Source organism: Aythya fuligula, chromosome Z (assembly GCF_009819795.1).
Source record: "Aythya fuligula isolate bAytFul2 chromosome Z, bAytFul2.pri, whole genome shotgun sequence".
Classification (NCBI taxonomy): Eukaryota; Metazoa; Chordata; class Aves; order Anseriformes; family Anatidae; genus Aythya; species Aythya fuligula.
This window is the reverse complement of record NC_045593.1, coordinates 69,818,920-69,837,011: the sequence shown is the minus strand read 5'-3', so window position 1 is coordinate 69,837,011 and position 18,092 is coordinate 69,818,920. Positions and strand designations below refer to the sequence as shown.

Here is an 18,092-nt window from a genome sequence, read left to right as displayed (position 1 = left end):
TTAGATGTTACTGAAAGTGTTAGTAGAGTTTCCCAATCCAGTGGTTTTCAGGACCCAGAAGCTTCCCTGTTTCCTAGCCTGGTAAAGTCTATCAGGGTACTGCTATAGGCCCTGTAGGTTACCCACATACAACAATGTATGCAGCTTGTGCTGCTGCCATATCCCCAAGTGTTTCCCAGACACACACGTACAAGCATGCACAGCTACACCCTGCATAGACCAGCACAGAGCCTTTACCAGCACCTCCCTGAACACCAGCAGCACTCACACAGACAAGAACTAGACAGCCCCCACACTGGCACTGAGCCTCTCTCACCACACGCAGAACAGAGATACACCCACAGAGCCAGGCAAAAATAGGTTTTAGTAAAAAGGTAGGACAAATAAGAATACCTAAGAAAACTAACCTATCGCTTCTGTCATTTAAACATACCAAAGACCCACACATAACTTTTCATGACAGAAGAACTCATGCATTCCACTGGCATAACATACAACTGTTCCTTCTCATCATTAATTTCAGAACACGTAAACCCAGCTCCTCTGCAACTACTGAGATAACTATACCTCCTGCTGTATGTCTTCTTACTATTTACTTTGCTGCTGTCAACCATATCTTCTCTGTTTAGATTGCACCATTGTGCCACTTTAGAAAATACTATTTACTTTCTCTAAAAAAAAGTGTTTTTTTTTTTTTAAAGTGCTTGGGAAAAAGAAAAACTGATCTTTATCTGAAGGGTTTCTTTAAGAAAAATGAAAGGGTTAAATAAAACTTCAAAAGGAAGAAGAGTCTGAAGAGCCTACTTTTTAATTGCACTTCAAGATTCTTACAGAGTAAAACTTATTCTAAAAGTCAAGACCTCACAACATCCTCCCATGTTCCTGAGCAAGCCATGCCTCTACCTACTCCTCTCACTCAGAGTGGTTTCCACACAAGTTGAAGACACACACCACCAGCCTCCTCCTCACACTGCTGAGACCTCCAGTAACAAAACTGATCAGACGTAGAACAATAATTGGAGGAAAACTGATTTTGTAGTGTAACATTCAAGAAAAAAAAAAAAAAAAAAGACACAATGATCAATCACGTTTATATGCAAATATATATTTTAAAAGTTTTTTTTCAATGCAACTACCACACAGAACAGAAGCAAGAAAGCCTTCAGCAGGTTCAGCTGTGCTGCCAGAATCCACAAAGTGATCAGAAGGTAGATGACTCCAGAATTCGGAGGTTGTGGAAAGGCTGATGCCTCATGAGGATGCCATTGCTGGCACCAGCCAACAGCTCTACAACAATTAGCACAGCACAGCAACAAAACAAGTAGAGCATGGCAAAATGCAACCGGTCCTCCAGCTTCCTTAAACAGCCCTCTTGAAAAAGCTGTTCCAGCTGGTGTAATTCACCCTTGCAAACAGAATACTTCTCCTTACAACAGCTCTCAGGGACACGAGCGTTTTCAGCCAGAAGATGCCAAGAAGCAAATGCTGTCTTTAGCCAGTCCGTGTAATTTTGGACCCCACAGCACTGCAGCCTTTTCTGGACCACATCCACAGCACTGCTGCCAGGAGCCTGGGAGTGCGTCCCATTATACTGATAGAATAGGTGACCCATCGTGCTCTTCAGGTCAGTTGCCATCCGAATAGAATAGAGATGTGCCAAAACTGCTGAAGACACTTGAAGACAAAGAAGGATAAGCAGCAAGTGCATGAAAGCCCCTTGCTGATAGCGGGAGCTCTTTGTAGAAATAGAAACAGCCAAAATACCCGTAGGCAGCAGGACAAGTGCAGCTACAACAGCCAGCCAGCCAGGGAGAGATAAGAAAGTCTCCTGAAAGAAGTCCTGGTAGCTCTTGCACAACAGGATCACAAAAAATCCACCAAAGGCCAGAGCTGCTGCACAGCCCAAGAAGAGAAAACCAAGGACCATCAGCAGAGAGCGAGAAAAACTCCTGAGCCAGGAGTCCTCGTAGTGCCACAGAGACAAAATCACCATCCTAACTCTCTTCATTGTGCTTAGCCCCCTAGCAGCCTCACCACCAGCAGCCTCACCACCAGCATCTTTTTTTTTTTTTTTTGAAAGGCCTCCACCCCACTTGTACAGGTGTAACAGATGACGTCTCCACCCACAATCAGCTTGCAAGGGATCAATGCTGATGAGACTCCATCAGCATAAAGTCTGTTTTCCACCAGCTATTCACGTGTCACTGCTTGCTTAGCATAGCCTGCAGAAATCAGTAGGGATGGTGCCAAGCTTCACGTTGAGAGGTCATTGACTCTGATGTTATTGAAGGCAATTTCATTTGAAGAGGAAGCACGGCTGGAAAGAGGCTGAACCTGTTGAATTACAATGTTTGTGTATTAAAGAGCTATATTTAAAGAAACAGTCAAGGTGATGGTCAGCAGTGCTAGGTCAGATCACTTGGGCTACCGAAATGACAGAGGTAATCCAACTCTAAATCCTACAGCACTAGCCAAAATGGCAAAAAATGTACAAGTCAGAGTCATTAAGGAAAGAATAGTTTAAGTGGAGCTATTCAATCAAGAATCTCTGTAGGTAACACACACCCAGACTCATTATCCTTCCCAGTACGTTTACCACTCATTAGATTTTATGAGGGGCATAATGATGTTAATAATATTTTGCCCTTTTTTACTCAGCAAGATTTCTGTGTAGATAGCTTCAATTACTCAGGACACCTGGATGAGAAATCCCTACCATTTTGCATTTGCATGCCCTCAGTTTGCATCACCAGTGATTTGACTGAGTGCTGTAATGACTGAATACAATCAACAGTAAGAACTGTATTAACTTTTCCTTATGTGTCAAGAAACTGAATTACACACAGGCTAAATGACTTCACAGCAAACACAGAGGGAATCAACGTCACTTATCAGCCAGCAGAAAAGAATTATATCTCAAACGTGACACAGAAGAGTGAAATAAGATGGGAAACCTGCACAAAACTTGCCACAGGTGCCAGGAATGAAGATCCCAAGGACATCAGCAGCTCCCTAATCATCCTAATAAAGTCCCATAACATCTCTGCTTTCTTTCTCAAGATGCAGAACAGGCCTAACGTGATAGGCATGCACAGGGGAGAATACTGAGAAATGATAGTCATTTTCAGAAAAGGGAGCACCTTCAGACCTTGCAGAAGATCAGAGTTAATTGCTGTTCAGATGCCTCAAAGCCCTGAAAAGTCTTACAAAATCTGAAGAGTCCACATCTGGCTAATGTTTTATAAGGAGCTATTGTTGCTATACACGCTATGCATACACAGATGTTGGGCTGATCCCCATTAAGATGTCTTTTTATGTGCTGTTCAAACATGTCATTGAGGCTAATCATTTTGGAATAAGATAAACTGCTTTTATTATTTTTAATCTTGTCATTAGCAGTAATTAATATGCAGTGCTTAACTTCTTAAATCATAACCAAACGCTTTTTTCAAAGCTGTTTTAGGATGTGTGTCTTCCTGCAGCTCCTCTTTGGAGTCTGCAAGCACCCTGTCCCCCGTTCTCCAGGATCTCTCCTGATCTTAGAGTGTCTTTTCTAATCCACCCTGCCTTGAGAAGGGGCAAACAGAAAAGATTTCTGCTCACATCTGTGTGTACAGAAAAAGTGCACCAACTGAATGCTTCCACAGTGCAGAAGAAAACATATCAGAAAACACTGAGGAGTAACAGCTGATTATTTCTAGTTTGCAATCTTTGTGGAAAAAGCATGCAAACCTGCCTCTTCTTGCTGCTTTCCCCCGTGCTTATAAAACTTAATGAGATATTAAGATCTGAGTTACAACACTATTTACTTGTAGCTTATTCTGCAATCTCTGAAATACATTAGAAAGGCTCAAACTGCCTACAGGAGAATTTTACTGCACCTCTTGTTCGTTTCAGCCAGGGTAACTGCCATCCCTCTCTGCATACAGAGGACAGAATTTCAATGGTTATTGAAGCCTAGAGGCTCTTATCCTTCTAAATAGCCCCCAATATATAATTTCCTATTTACTTGAATCTGGCTCTTTGGACCACTGCAAGTTTTTTTTTTAATTTCTTCCTTATGGCCATGGAGGCCAGAAGAAGCAAGAAGGGTGAAGCAGTTCTTCTGAATGGGGCGTCTGTGCCACCGCAGGCTCTCACCCACCCCCTGGTGCCTCCACTGCTTCCTAAATGAGGGATTTGGTGTCAGGCCAGGCAGACAGGAGGATCCACAGGAACTTGAAACACCAGCACTGGACATCTACCCAGAGCCAATATCCAAGGGAGAACAGCTGGTGCCCAGGGACATCCTACAAGAGCAAATCTCCCCTGCAAAGACTGATGTTGGCAGGGCCATCTAAAACACCATACTCTGAGCTAGGCAACATAGGCCTATGCACTCTGTAAAAGAGAGCTTGTGCTCAAGGTGTTCGCTGTTTTGTGAGGCAGGTGAGACAAAAGATACAACTGAGCACTGAGGTACCTAAAGGACCTCACTGACACCCATTTAGCACTGTGTTTTTGCCACAAATAAAAGTAATTTGCCTGAATATGCAGCCAGAGTCTTGGCAAAAGCAGTGAGTGGACGTATGCATCAAGAGACTGTAATGTGACTGAGACTGTAGGCAAGGCAGAATAGGAAAGCTCCTCTGTTTCCTTTCTAGTGGTAAAGAGTGTAGTATGATAAATATCGTCCCTGCTTTCTCTGAAGTTGTTTCTGCTTATGAACTGATGAGTACTGAAATTCAAATGTGGGTGTAACAGATGATACATCTTAGAGAAACTACTTTCTGGTTCGTGGCTGAAAGTATAATCCTTCAAGTAAATAAAATGCCAACTGTGTGCTCTTTGAATTCATTGTTCTAGCAAACCATGACTGATATTGGATGGTTCGGATGAGCCAGGAAGGCCACGGAGGTTTGTTGTACACAGGCTTAGGGTGGGACCAAGAGACATCAAGTCAGCATTGTGGTTGTGCAGATGCAGTGTAGGCAGGTGACTAGACTTGTTTTAAAAGACACAAGCTGTAATACAGACTGATGATGTCCTCAGGTGAGGACATCTGAACTTGTACTGTGATGATCAAATCAAGATGACCAGTTTGTCCATTCAGACTTGTGTGAACAAAAAGAAACCAAGAGGCAGCCACGGGATCAGGGCACTATTAGACAAGCCTATCTAAGTTTCACACAAATGCCATGTAAAATGAGAAGGGATCTCAAAGCCAGACCCTCAGCCACTGCATACATTGTCAAAGTAACAGAGAAAAGCCCTAAAGTTGCCTCAGAAAAACAGCTGGCATTTCCCTTGTACCCCATGCTCACATGAAATTCCTGTTATCTTAAGCTTGCTGGTGAAGTTAGAGCACTTTTGAAGACATTTGGTTTGAGAGTTTAGAACATTTTTTGAAGATCTTGTCAGATTAAAGCACATCCATTTCAAAGGTCACTGTAATTTATAAGAAGCATGGCTAAGGTGCCTTGGTCACAGTCACCCATGGGATTATTATTTATTATTATTTAAAAAAAATAAAGGAGGCAGGGGTAGAGGACACTTTTGAATCTTCTCAATCAGCAAAGAAGAATCTCATCATTCAAGCTATGATGGGTAGTCAAAACACAACCAGCAGAATGACTGGGTACCAATGCTATTTAAAAAAAAAAAAAAAAAAAAAAACTGTTGAGAAGTCTATTGGCTCTTTGAGAGTAAAACAATGTTATCGTATGAGATATGCCATACTACAAGATCACTCTGACAGTCCGAATGCAAAATATGATGATCAAGCCTGGTTGGACCCAGATCCTACAGCCTGTGCAGTGCACAACCAGTTGCCACAGTAACCAAGGTCAGATGATGTCACCTTGCATGAGGCTGATGTCTTTCATGGAAAGCTTGAAGCAAGCAGAGGAGATGTGATTGCCACCTCCTATTCATGGTGAAAATGTACTCTTCACAAGAACTGATTTACCATTGTGCAAGTGTTCCAGCTAAAGCGAGGCAGATGTTTTCCCCTGCTTCTCTTTGCCTGAAGAAATGTGTCCTTTTTTATAATTGAAGAAACACATCAATTGTTTCCAGGACTTTTATTTGCTATTGCTTTTCACATTCCAGATTTTCACTGGTATTGAAAATATTGAAAATCAAATGTCAAAAGTTTCCTTTTCTGAAATGAGCACAGTAAAAAGACTAAAACCTTTTTTTCTTTTCTTTTTTTCTTTTCCTTTTTTCTTTTTTTTTCTGTCTTTTTTCCTTTTTTTCCAACATTCTTTTTGTTTGCCAGTCTGGAATTGTTATAAAATATCTTAAAACTGACATGAATACAGAAAAAAAAAAAATAAATAAAAAAAATAAAAATAAGAAAAAATAACAACAACCAAAAGTACTTTCTGTTTTTCCATCACATAGGAACTTCAGGCGCTGGAGAAAATTTTGAAAGACATTGAATAGGAAAAAAAAGAAAAAAAGAAAAAAGGAAATTAAAATGAAAAGGAAACCTATGTTCTCTTGGTAGCTTTCATTTTATTGCAGTTGGTAATAAAAATAAGTTGGAGGAATAGGCACTTTTTAAGAACTTCAAAAAATGAAAGGACAGAAGACTGAAATTCTTGTAATCTTGACATTTAAACTGTTTTGTGAGCATTTTTTGGTTTTGTTTTTATTGTTTTCAACCATCACTAGCTACAATGTCTTTAATGTGAATGCAGTGCTCCCATCTGTGTTTCACACTGTATGTAAGATTTCTGGCCCTTTCAGAAGTTATAAAAAGACTTTAACACTAAATAGATGCTCTTTAATTGTTACCTCATTAAAATAACTAATAGATTACTCTTCAGGGAGGAAGTCAGAAGTGTCTGCATACATTATCTGGAAGTTAGTAAACTGTATAAAGACCTGACAAGAACCTTACACTTGTCAGAGCTTCCAAAGCATAAAGTTTCTTCTCTTCTGAATCAACTCAGGAAAAATAAATAAATAAATAAATAACAAAAAATCCATGTAGGATGTTTCTTTCTTTTTTTCTCAAGAAAAGGCTTTCAAGTAAAATTTGGCTGTTCCCCTTCAGGGCCAGTATTCTACACAGCATCACCTGCAAACCATGGCAATGCTGTAGGTGACTCACATGAAACTTTCTATTTGTGTCCTACACTGTGAATCTAGGAGCACACTCATAAAGTACCCACCTGTCAATAAAAATGTAGAAATCCTTCTTGGATGTTGATATTATACATTCTACATACAGTATCCATGACAATGTTTTCTTTTGTTTTTCTTTTTTGGGGGGATAAATCTTAATGTCAGTTAACCTCAAGGTGCTAAGTACTTACGTGATTTTGCAAACATAGCCTTTGGCTATTCTGTTTCTCTGTGATGTAGGCCTCTGCATGTTCTTTGATGTCCAAAAACTCCAGCCTAAATCATCGGGATTTATTAGAACAGGAAACCTAGATCTCACTGTTGATGTGCAAGTCAAGTCTCAATGTCACTTTGCTATTGAGGCTGTTTCAGCAGATGTGTTTGTTCTGTGTTATGTTTCTTGTAGCTAGCTACTAAAAATTAAGCTAAAGGGAACCTGTATATACAAAATTTTACCTATTTTGTTATCTCTAGGGTAATGATAACATGCAGAAAAGTTTTGGTTAACCTGCTCACTTAAGCAACAATTTTGGATTAAAAAAAAAAAAAAAAGAAAAGAAAAAAAAAAAAAAAAAAAGCATTATAACACTTATAATGTGTTGAGCATGCAGTTATGGAATCTGAAATGTTTGGTCTGGCCTGAGACAGATTCAGCAGTTTCATTTAATATGACAGCACAGGATTACCTTGCTGCATGCAGCTGTCAGACCTCTTCAGACCTGTGATGGGAGCTCACCTGAAAGAATGAGATTTATAGAGTTCATGCTCCATGAACTCATCTGCAAAGATGAAGGCTAGTAGGCTGTATGTGCTTCTGGTGACTAACTTACTTTGTTTTCAGTTCATTGACTGGAAAAGAAAGAGAAAAAAGATCAATGAAAACATTCATTTGGGGCTAATCTGACAAACAATTAAAAGTTCTACTTTTCCACCCAGGAAGATATTAGCAAAGAATGTTCTCAGCCTACAAGGCAACTGAAAGTGTAGCCAGGTAAATGTTAAGGGAGTACTTGATACAATCCTTTTCTATTTTTACTGGCACAGTATTAAGTATATCTATATCAATTGTAACAGTCATCTCATATCAGGTTTTATAGTTACTATAGTAAAGAATTTACTTTTATTATCTTTCCTATGTCATGATGGGAGCATATAAAATGTCAACTTTGTCAGAATTAGTCTTACAGCACATTTCAAACAAGTGGAACCAATTTTAATAGGATTTTTATGCACTTCCATTCAGATGAAATGCCGCTTTTTAGAGAAACAAAGAAAACAAAACCAAAGGTATTTGCAATTTGTTTCTATTCTCTATTTCTACCTAGAATCCCTCCACCAAACAATTGCCTTCAAGAGGCATTTTGTTTTTAAATATAGATACTGTCACTGACATGGAAAGGGTCTATTAGGTTTAAACTCATAGGAGCATCTAAATGTAAAACAAAAGCAAACAAATGAAAATGTATTTGAACTGGTAATGCAACCACATATAAGGAAGAGAGTGTGAATGCATTCCACATCCAGAAGTGCCTCTGCTAACTTCAAGGCACAGACAAGCAGCACAGCCTGGCTTTACCTTGGTAGGAGTTGCTTACTTTTTTTTCAGAATTTAATGTACCCATCAAATCCCAAGTTTCAAGCCCAACTACTGGGCACCAAAAAGTATTTCAGAAACCTTCTTGAGGTTCCCATAATGTTGAAGTCTAACTGGGACTAAGAAAATTATCCCAGCAGTGCAGAAGCATTTTGCTTTCTCCTGCAGCACTTCGACAGATGAGGTTATTGTAACCTAGTTGCCTTCTTCAGCATCTTTGAGCAGAACTGTGCTCCAGGACAAAGCAAGCACAGGATGTTCATTCTGAATATGAAAAGGCATTTCTTTGCTGTGAGGGTGACAGAGCACTGGAACAGGTTGCCCATAGAGGTTGTGGAGTCTCCTCTGGACTTTCAAAACTCAACTGGATGCTATCCTGTGCAATGTGCTCTAGGTGATCCTGCTCAGCAGGGGATTGGACTGGATGATCTCCAGAGGTCCCTTCCAGCCTTGGCCATTCTTTGTGATCCTGTGACTCCTGCTGAGTGCTAGTTCTGCATAAGGATCCTTGCCCGTATACAACAAGCCATGTGAGTAGTCCCATTTTCAGCAGACACACAAGAATCAGATTCAGTGTGAAGATGAGAGATCAACAGTGAGAAAAGGGTTTGGAGGACAAAGTGGGTAGATTTACACAAACTGCTAAATGTTGCTACCTGCAGACCAGACAGTGATGCAGAGCATAGCTGCTGAATCAGGATAAACTGTGCCAAAATACTCAAGGAGAAAAAGCATTAACTAATATACCCATCTTTGCTCTCCAAAATTCCAATATCTGTTTTTGGGCTGTCCACAACATACAAATCATTTCAGTTTCTTTGATAGGCACCGTAAGAACTGCAGGCACTCAGGACCAAACTGAAAATACCTCCGTAATCTCAGAGGTAATTGTGCTCTTGCTTTTGCAGAGAACAAAATGCCTGAATGTGCAGGGCTGCCATGATTTTCCATCTGAAATAAAGCTGTCAGGCTTTGCCCAGGTGCTTGCTCCCCACCACCACATACTCACTGAACTCAGTGCTAATCGGTGCAGGGGTGAGTCAGGCAAGGACGGAGACCCACAGGCATTGCCTTGCACTGCCGAGCACCTTTCTTCTCTCTCTGTATGCATTTGTGGGTGTGGCGACAGAGAAATCCTGGGGGATAAGAAGCAGAAGAAGAAGAAAGTCATGACCTTGGGAGATAACTGCCATTTTAGATAGTCTGTACTTAGGCAAAAACCTCTCTCACAGAATCCCATCACACTAATTTCAGCATTCATGTGAAATTTAAGTAAGAGAAATTTCCATCGGTGTCTAGTCTAGTCCAAAATCCCAAACACATGGGCCATGGAATTCAAAATGAGGTGGCCACTGCAATGTTGCGCTGCTGGAAGCCAGGTAGGCCTCCCCTGGCACAAGTGCAGATGGGAGGCTGTTCACCATTTAGCAGCAGTCCACAGAGGCCTGGAGGAAGGCAGGATGCCTGGAGCAGGGCACATGTACATACTGTCAGTGCTACACCAGAAGCACAGGCAACAGGCAGATGCTGTTTCTCCATGTGTCATGCTGACGAATTCCACCAGCTCTTGATTCACTTTAGAAACAAATTTCTATTTACAGGCCTGTCAGCAAGCAGAATACATCAGAAAGCAATTGCAAGCACCTGATAAGAGCTCCAGTCTACAGACAAGGCAGGATTCAAGGGGAGGGGAGCTGAGTGACACACAGTTGCTGCAGACAAAGTCTGCAGTGCAGAGGAGGGAAGGGGGCTGCTCAGACCATGAACCTTCCAAGATTTGTGCTTGCTGGTTTCTCAGCCCCTTCCCTTGCCATGTTCACAGACAAAAGCAGTGCAAAATGCCAGGAGGTAGATAGGAAGGACTGTGAGGAAATAGGAACCAAAATCCTCTGTATGCATTGCAGCTGTAATCAGAGCAAGCATCCTCCCATTCCAATATCCAAGGTTTTCCCTGCTCTGGCTGTTTGCATGGGTTTTGCCAAGTGGCAGCCCCTTACAAGTGCCACTTTGCCAAATGCTTTTGATAAGCCTCAAAAATACTGAAAAATTGCACTAGAGCTATGAAAGAGTCCATCACCCTAACCAACGTGATAACAAACACTGCTGAAATTCATAACATCTCCTTAAACTTATAAGCTCTGGAATAAATATAAATCCTAATGAACACACATGCTTTCTATTTTCATATTAGTCACCTTCAGCTGATTAACCTGCTTTGTTTCTAGAAAATTGTTTTACAACTTCCCAGGTAGGAGTGCATAGTTTTAATTAAATACACTTTCAGTATTTTGAGGATATGATTACAGAAGTCATTTTCCACATAAGGAGCAATTGTGGGCTTAGAGTCATAGTATTTTAATATTGTTCTTTAAAGGAGTTATGCAGGTATGTTTGCTAGTGGCTAGTTGTTAAATTGCTAATAAAACAATATTATTCTTACAAATAAGTAGATCTCAGACATAGTGATCCACACCTTTGTTTCACGGTGTTGCTCTGGACAAGTATGCAGGTTGCAGTTAAGAGTAGAAGTCAGTTGAACAAAACATTGAACTGCCATAGAGATGAAAACAGCAGGAACAGAAGGCAATGAAATGAGCTTTGATAAATGAAAAAGCCTGGACCCAGAGAGAAACACGAACAGGGACCTGACGACATGGAGATAACCAAGCAGGCAAAACCAGCACATTAAATCAGACTTACTCTTTTTTTAGTCATGTCCTTGCACTGACAAGTGCTTCTGGGAGAGTAGATTACAGAAAAACAGGCAGGTGAAAAGTGGAAACAAACTGGAATCCTGCCAGAAAGTTCACAGCTGGAAGACAAGTGTCCCTGCTAAGATCCCTAGCCCCAAAGTAATATTCTATAAAATAAATATATAAATAAATTTGAAAACCATCAGTTATTTAAAACAATGAATATCTATTTTTTTTCTCGGCTAGTAGGTAAATAGTTTAATGGGTTTAAAGTAGCATTAGAAATCAAAACCTGGAATTGCCAGATTGTAGGGGAAAAAATCAAGATGTTTTAACATAATTTTTTATTGATTTTTTAATACATTGAGGGAAAACTAGAGATATCTAAACAGTTAATTTCAACCTTAATTTACTGACAGATTTCCATTAGGAATGGCCTTTCGTTTCAAGGGTGTTTTATAACTGCATTATGTATTATGATGTAATTCAAGATAACATGTTTAGAGGACCTCAAGAGCTTTTTTTCCAACAGTGTTTCCCTGGAGAATTTCAAGGAATCTCACTCTTTTCTTTCTCTCCCTTTTGTTTTTTTTTCCTGTTTGTGGAAGGGGGGAGGAACAAAAATAAATCAGATTTTCTGAAAACAAGAGCAGAGGGTACAACGATATTGAAAAAGACAATAATAATAATAATAATAATCTTAAGAGATAAAAATGAGATTTCCCTGTTTCTCTCTTCTGACACAGAACTGATTCTGCCTCAACTTCTGCAGGAGCTCGTACACACTTTACAACAGAAGAGGTCAGTTCCAGTGCTTGGCTGAACTGCCCCTATTTTCAAGTGAAATGCACCTGAAAGCTTTGAATGCTCTCTGATCTCTCTGCAGACAGAAACATGTATCTTAAACAGACGTGTACAAACAAACTCATAAACCTTCCCTGCAGATTTTGTGCATGAGAGAGCTAGCTGTTATCCACATTAATAAGTTAGAATTTACTTTTCATGCTCAGTAATCCTACCGCATGAACCATTATAAAGGGAGGTCTCTTCCCAGCGGTCTTCTATGTAAGAAAAAGAAAACCCTAAAAAACCTCATTTATCAATGCAGTTGACTGCATAACTCCATTTTAAAGCCTCAAGAAAAAGGGGGAGACAGCTTTCCAGGGCTGTCTATACAAGGCAAAAGAGATGGTTCGGAGCTCAGTTACAACAAAAGTGAATCATCAAGAAACACCATTTAATTGCTGGAGTTGGAATGGTGCAAAAGCCTAGGAGATCAAAATAAAACCTAGCCTGCACATATTTATTTAAATCCCCTAACAGCAGGTAAATTTAAACTAATTTTATTTTATATATATTACTATTTTAGATACTAAACTAGTAAGTGACCCAAACTGCTGGGGGGGAAACAAAAATCTGGAAAAACGTGAAAGACAATTAATGCCTGAACAATATTAAACCATAAGTCTATCAGTAGGGATATAAGAAATTAATATTCATGTAGTAGATAATATTTTTGTGAATAGATTAACAGGTGGAGATAGGTGCTTGCTTTTGTATTTAATTTTCACTCTTTCTCAAATGAAAGAATAAATTCATATCTATGCAGACTGCTTAGCCTGGGTTTTACTTGCATTTGAATAACTGCAAATATTGACATCTTTAGTAAGCTTTGCTTTGTTAAATGTGTGGTTGGAAATTAAAGGAACTATTAATTTAAAGTATAATCACTTAAAAAATATATAAAATAAAAGTTCTTCTGGCCCATATATTAGCTCATATTCCGTGTTGTTTGTCCTTTTTTTATACTTTTCTTTCCTATATTTACAGTTCACTAAGCACACACTGAAAATAGTATAATGTCAGTAATGGCAATGAAAATAACAACACGTAATCAAGTAACAATAGGTAATCCAGAGCATCCAGCCTTCCAAGATTTGCAGTCACATTTTCTTGTTATTTGTTGTTGGGTTTTTTTAATTATTTTGGGATGACAAATAGAAAAAGCTGCATAAAAAGGAAATATAATGGAAGTGACACCACATAGCCTACTCTAAGCAGAGTGTTTCCAAAGTGAGTCAAAGAAGAAAAGAAAGGAAGTTTTCTTGTTCTGACATCTGAAATATGCAGTAAAAGCATCAGCACCTGCCATATAAAAAAACAAATACTTTTAAAATGAGGGTGGCTGGTTTCAAATTACAGATATCTCCTACCTAACTCATTTAAATAAGTAATCCCACTGGCACAATGATTTCAATGCTAATCAAGGAGAAGATGTAAACAGTGTCAATTACCTCAGTCCTTGTAATGTCTGCAGGGTGATATGAACCAGAAATGTGGGATGGAAGCTCAGTAACCCAGACAAGAGACTGGATGCAGGGGAATCTACACAAGTACGAATTAAAGGAAGACTGTCTGCAAAACTTGAGCAAACACAAAACTTCAGGAACGACAAACTACAAGCAAGATCCCTTGCCACCTGGAACTTTATTTTCTTTATAATATGCCATTTTAGTGATTTGATTTGTGTCTTTTCTGATATTGCAACCTCTAATGGCCTTTTTTTTTTAGAAAAGCCACTCACGTATAAGGTGAAAGACAACTACCCACCTCTTCATATGTTCTCTGCATCAATGCAGGGCCAGAGGTCCTTGTTCTCACTCTCTTTCCTTAGCATCTTTCCTGCATAGTTTTTTGTGACCATCAATCCATTCTCACTAAGAACACCCCATTTCCATCACCAGCCACCCATAGCTTTCGAAGGCAGGTGGGAGAAGTGTTGCTATCTGTATAACACGTACTTTGCTCTGCTAACAGCATCATGAGATGGAGTTTTGTGGGCATTATTGCTAGCTCTAACTGCCACAGGAAAGCATGGGTACCCTGCAAGCAAAAGGCAACCAGGACAGTGAGAGCAAACCTCTCTAAATCACCACCTCCACAATTACCCTGCCCACCGATCCCTCCAGCTCCCCATGCTGGGGAACAGCTAATATTCTCCTGCCACAAAGACCGTCTCTCCAATTCCAAGATGAAGGACTTAGAACTTAGGACTTAGAAAATCTTAGGAAAAATAACATTAGGGTTTGAGCAAGCTATAAATTCAGGTCACTTTGACTAATGTAAGCATCTTAAAGACCAAGCTCAATTACCTATAAATCTGTCATTATTTTTACCTTTTAGATCAGAGTCTTTAATGAGAAGCAAATTGAGAAAGCACAATGATAATATATGGTGAAAAATTAGGTATATCACTGAGACCAGCAGGGACATTTCAGAGATGCATACAGAAATCACAATGCTAAACCAGGGACTCGTTGTATGTTGTGCTGTTACCACGTCTACGGCCTGTAACTTTTCCTATGACCTTTTAGCAACAGCACGGTGCTTTCACCTCCTCTCATCAGCTGCCTTCACACTTGGCAGTCCAGTAACTTAAAGCATCATGGCACAGATCTTGGATCAACAACCTGAGTTGTGCACACCCTGGACCATGCATCTGTCTGGGTGCTGACCCCAGCTCAGGACAAAAGCAAGCTACTGGTGCATCCAACCCCAAACCTGACAAGCACAGTTTTATTTAATTATATCAGTGATGGTGAATTTCCTACTGGAGATGGATGGAATACCTCCAACTTCATCTAGTGGGGCAGAAATTGAGACAGACCTTGCCATTGTCTCCAAGTTCATTTTCAACTTCATGTATCCTGCTTTCACCCGCAACCACCCTTCACTCCCATAGTCCTGCCTTAGGGACATCCCCAGAAATATTCTGAAGAACAATTAGCTATGCATTGTGATGAATCTCCTGCAGTTACAATGTACTGGTCAACAGGTAATCTTTCAGAGCCCAGAGCAAATATAATATTGGGAGTCATATATATATAAGCCAATTTACTTAGGGAATTTGCCTGTGGTCTGAAGGCATACAATACTGGAGGCTAGCTCGGTTGCAATGCTATTCTCAGAGTTATAATGAATATGTATGAATTAGTGGCAATTTCACATAACACAAAGTCAAATAATGCTTTGTCTGGTGTACCTGCCATGCAGCTAGGCTGTACTGACCATTAAGTCTGATGAGACATGACTTTGTTTTCTTCCTATTTCTCAGTCCACACAGGTAATCGGTGATAGACCATGCACATATTAATTAAGGGACATATATTTGCCAAGAAGCTGCAGCAGAGACCTCTGAAGCTGCAGTATTTACAAGTGGAGCTGGAAAAATAGTTCAACCATAGCACAATAAATTGACCGGCTTTATTTACAACACCTTTTACTCATCTATTAACGCTTCAAGAAGATATTAAGGAATGGATCTCTAATGTAAACAAGGCCACAAATTCTTTCTGTGAGCTGAGCAGAGCTGTGTACAAGTCTGAGAGAGTGATGGAGAAATAGTTGGTTGTCATTACCAGAGGACTTTGGCAAAAAAAGTTTAATTCCTTTTTCTCTACATCAGTCAGACTGATGTGTGACAACATGTTATACCAGAGACACATGCTAGTGCACTAGCAAATGCTAGTGCATTTCAGCTGATGCAGAATGGACTGCTTCCATCATGTTTCATGCCTTCATCTGAAATGTTGTCATAATTTCTGTAAAGGGTACTATTAATTCCTGCAAGTAATTTAATAACCTTAAAATTTAATCAACTGATTTTTTCCAAATTAAGTTGTTTTTGCTATACCTCAGCAAACTGATTAAATTCTTTGTAGAATTGTCAAAGCTTTCCCAGTTAAGAGATACCTGTTGGAGTCTCAGGTCCAGCTATGAAGTAGCAAAGTGCTTTTGTGTCTTCGTAGATATTCACCTAAATTATACCCTCAGATTACTTGGGAAAAACATTAAAATTCTGTAATTTTCAATATGATTTTGACATGAAATTGAATTAAGCATCACCATGTCTTCTAATATATTTTGCAAGAGACAAACTATAGAAGGAAGTTCTCAGATTTCATCTATCTACAATGTTAAATGGAAGCACAGATTTTCTTACTCACAAAATCACAAAAGTGGTACAAAGGGAGACCTTAAGCAGATGCTGCTTAGTCATAATTTAACATGATTGATACTTGGAGTCCATTGATTTGAGTATATTTAACTTCTGTCACACCATGATATTTTCTCCCCTTAATCATCTAAATTATTTCAGTTGAACGCTTTGCTGAAACTTTTTATTTTTTATCAAAAAGACAACCCAGACCTCTTTCTGAAGCAAACGTGATGTAGGTGCGTTCACCACACTGCTCAGTGATGACAGTATCAAATGATGAACAAGGTCTGTGCCACAAATGACAGAGCCATTCACATTCATTTGCCTTATGCTCAAAACATCTGCCAGAATTCACATTTTCAAATTACTGTATTACTGTTTGTACATCATTTTTTACTGATGTCACCTTGCAAAGCAGAACAGTGATTCCCAGACAGGAAAAAAGCAGAGGTTGTATTTCACATTAACTGTACATACATGCACCAAAGTCTACTTCTATTAATGCAGTTTTCATAATATACATGTGTGTGTGTATATATATATATATCCTATTCCTCTTTTCTATATATTGTGCTTATCTGTCCTAAATACTTCTTTTGGAGAAAAAAAAAAAAAAAAAAAAAAAAAACACTATTCTTCTTGGACACAGGCTTTTTTCTACCTTTTTGTTTTCAAGTTTTGTTTTCTTAAGATTCTTTTACCCTTATCATTAAAAGGGATTCACAGTGCAGGTTAGCATTATATATTTTACAGCAGTGTCTTACACCAAAACAAGAATAATTTCCTTGCATCTGGAGAAAATAGCATGCTGGATGTGTACTCTGCAAATCAAGATTCAGCTCACATTAACAATGGAGAAGGCTGCCTAAGAAATATGGTATAGCCACTTAGTTACCTGCACAGTATGTTAAAAGACAGCCTTGAGCATCCACTTAATGTTGCTAGCCTGATGGCAGAGTTGGCATGCAGGATTTCTTGGCACCTAATCAAATGGGGTGGAGAACTGAAACAAGTAAAGGACTGTATGCCATAGAAAGAGCAGAATGGAGAAGCAGAGACTGAAGAAGACTTGCTTGTTATTAACCCAGGCAGATTGCCATCTCATTCCTCAGTCCAATCACACTGCTGTTCTGCTTTCCCAAATAATGAGGAGAAATTAGGATGATTACGCTCCAGTAATTCCTTGATGAAGCAATTCCACTCCTGAACTGAAAAAGCAATGAGAAAAACTGAGAAAACCAAATTCTTTCTCTCTTTGTTTGTCTGCATTTCTCTCCATTTTTCATTCCTGCAAAGTTCAGTAAAAGCATAGAGCAGGGATTCATGAGTTGCAAAACCTGAAGGGACCACCACAATTAGGTAATCTCACCCCATACTTTCAGTGGGAGACACATCTTCATAAAGAAAGGGGCCAACAATGTAATCAGAGACCTCCCAGCCTCACTTGCCTCACTGATCTGAAATTATAAGTATCAAACCACACAGCTTGAAGGATCTAATCTAATCTTCCCATGCTGTACAATGCACAGTGCAGAAACATAGAAAGGGGCCATCCACAAAATAGAAGAGTAGTGAGGGTCCATTTTTTAAAAACAGCAAGTCTCACATTCATTATTGCCTACTCTGGAGTGGGAACATGTTAATCTTGATTTTAATTTTAACCTTATGGACCTGGAATTGGTTCCTGGAGGTC

At 39.4% G+C, this 18,092-nt stretch overlaps 1 protein-coding gene across 1 annotated transcript in view; it reads right to left on the bottom strand.

The window, feature by feature from the left end:
* Positions 1-1,201: 1,201 nt before the first annotated feature.
* Positions 1,202-18,092, bottom strand: part of LOC116500972 (tetraspanin-36-like) — a 136,522-nt gene continuing 119,631 nt past the window's right edge. The window contains exon 2 of the mRNA XM_032206332.1: positions 1,202-2,021. Within this exon, the coding sequence (XP_032062223.1) occupies positions 1,202-2,021 (820 nt within the window). The remainder of the gene's footprint in view (positions 2,022-18,092) is intronic.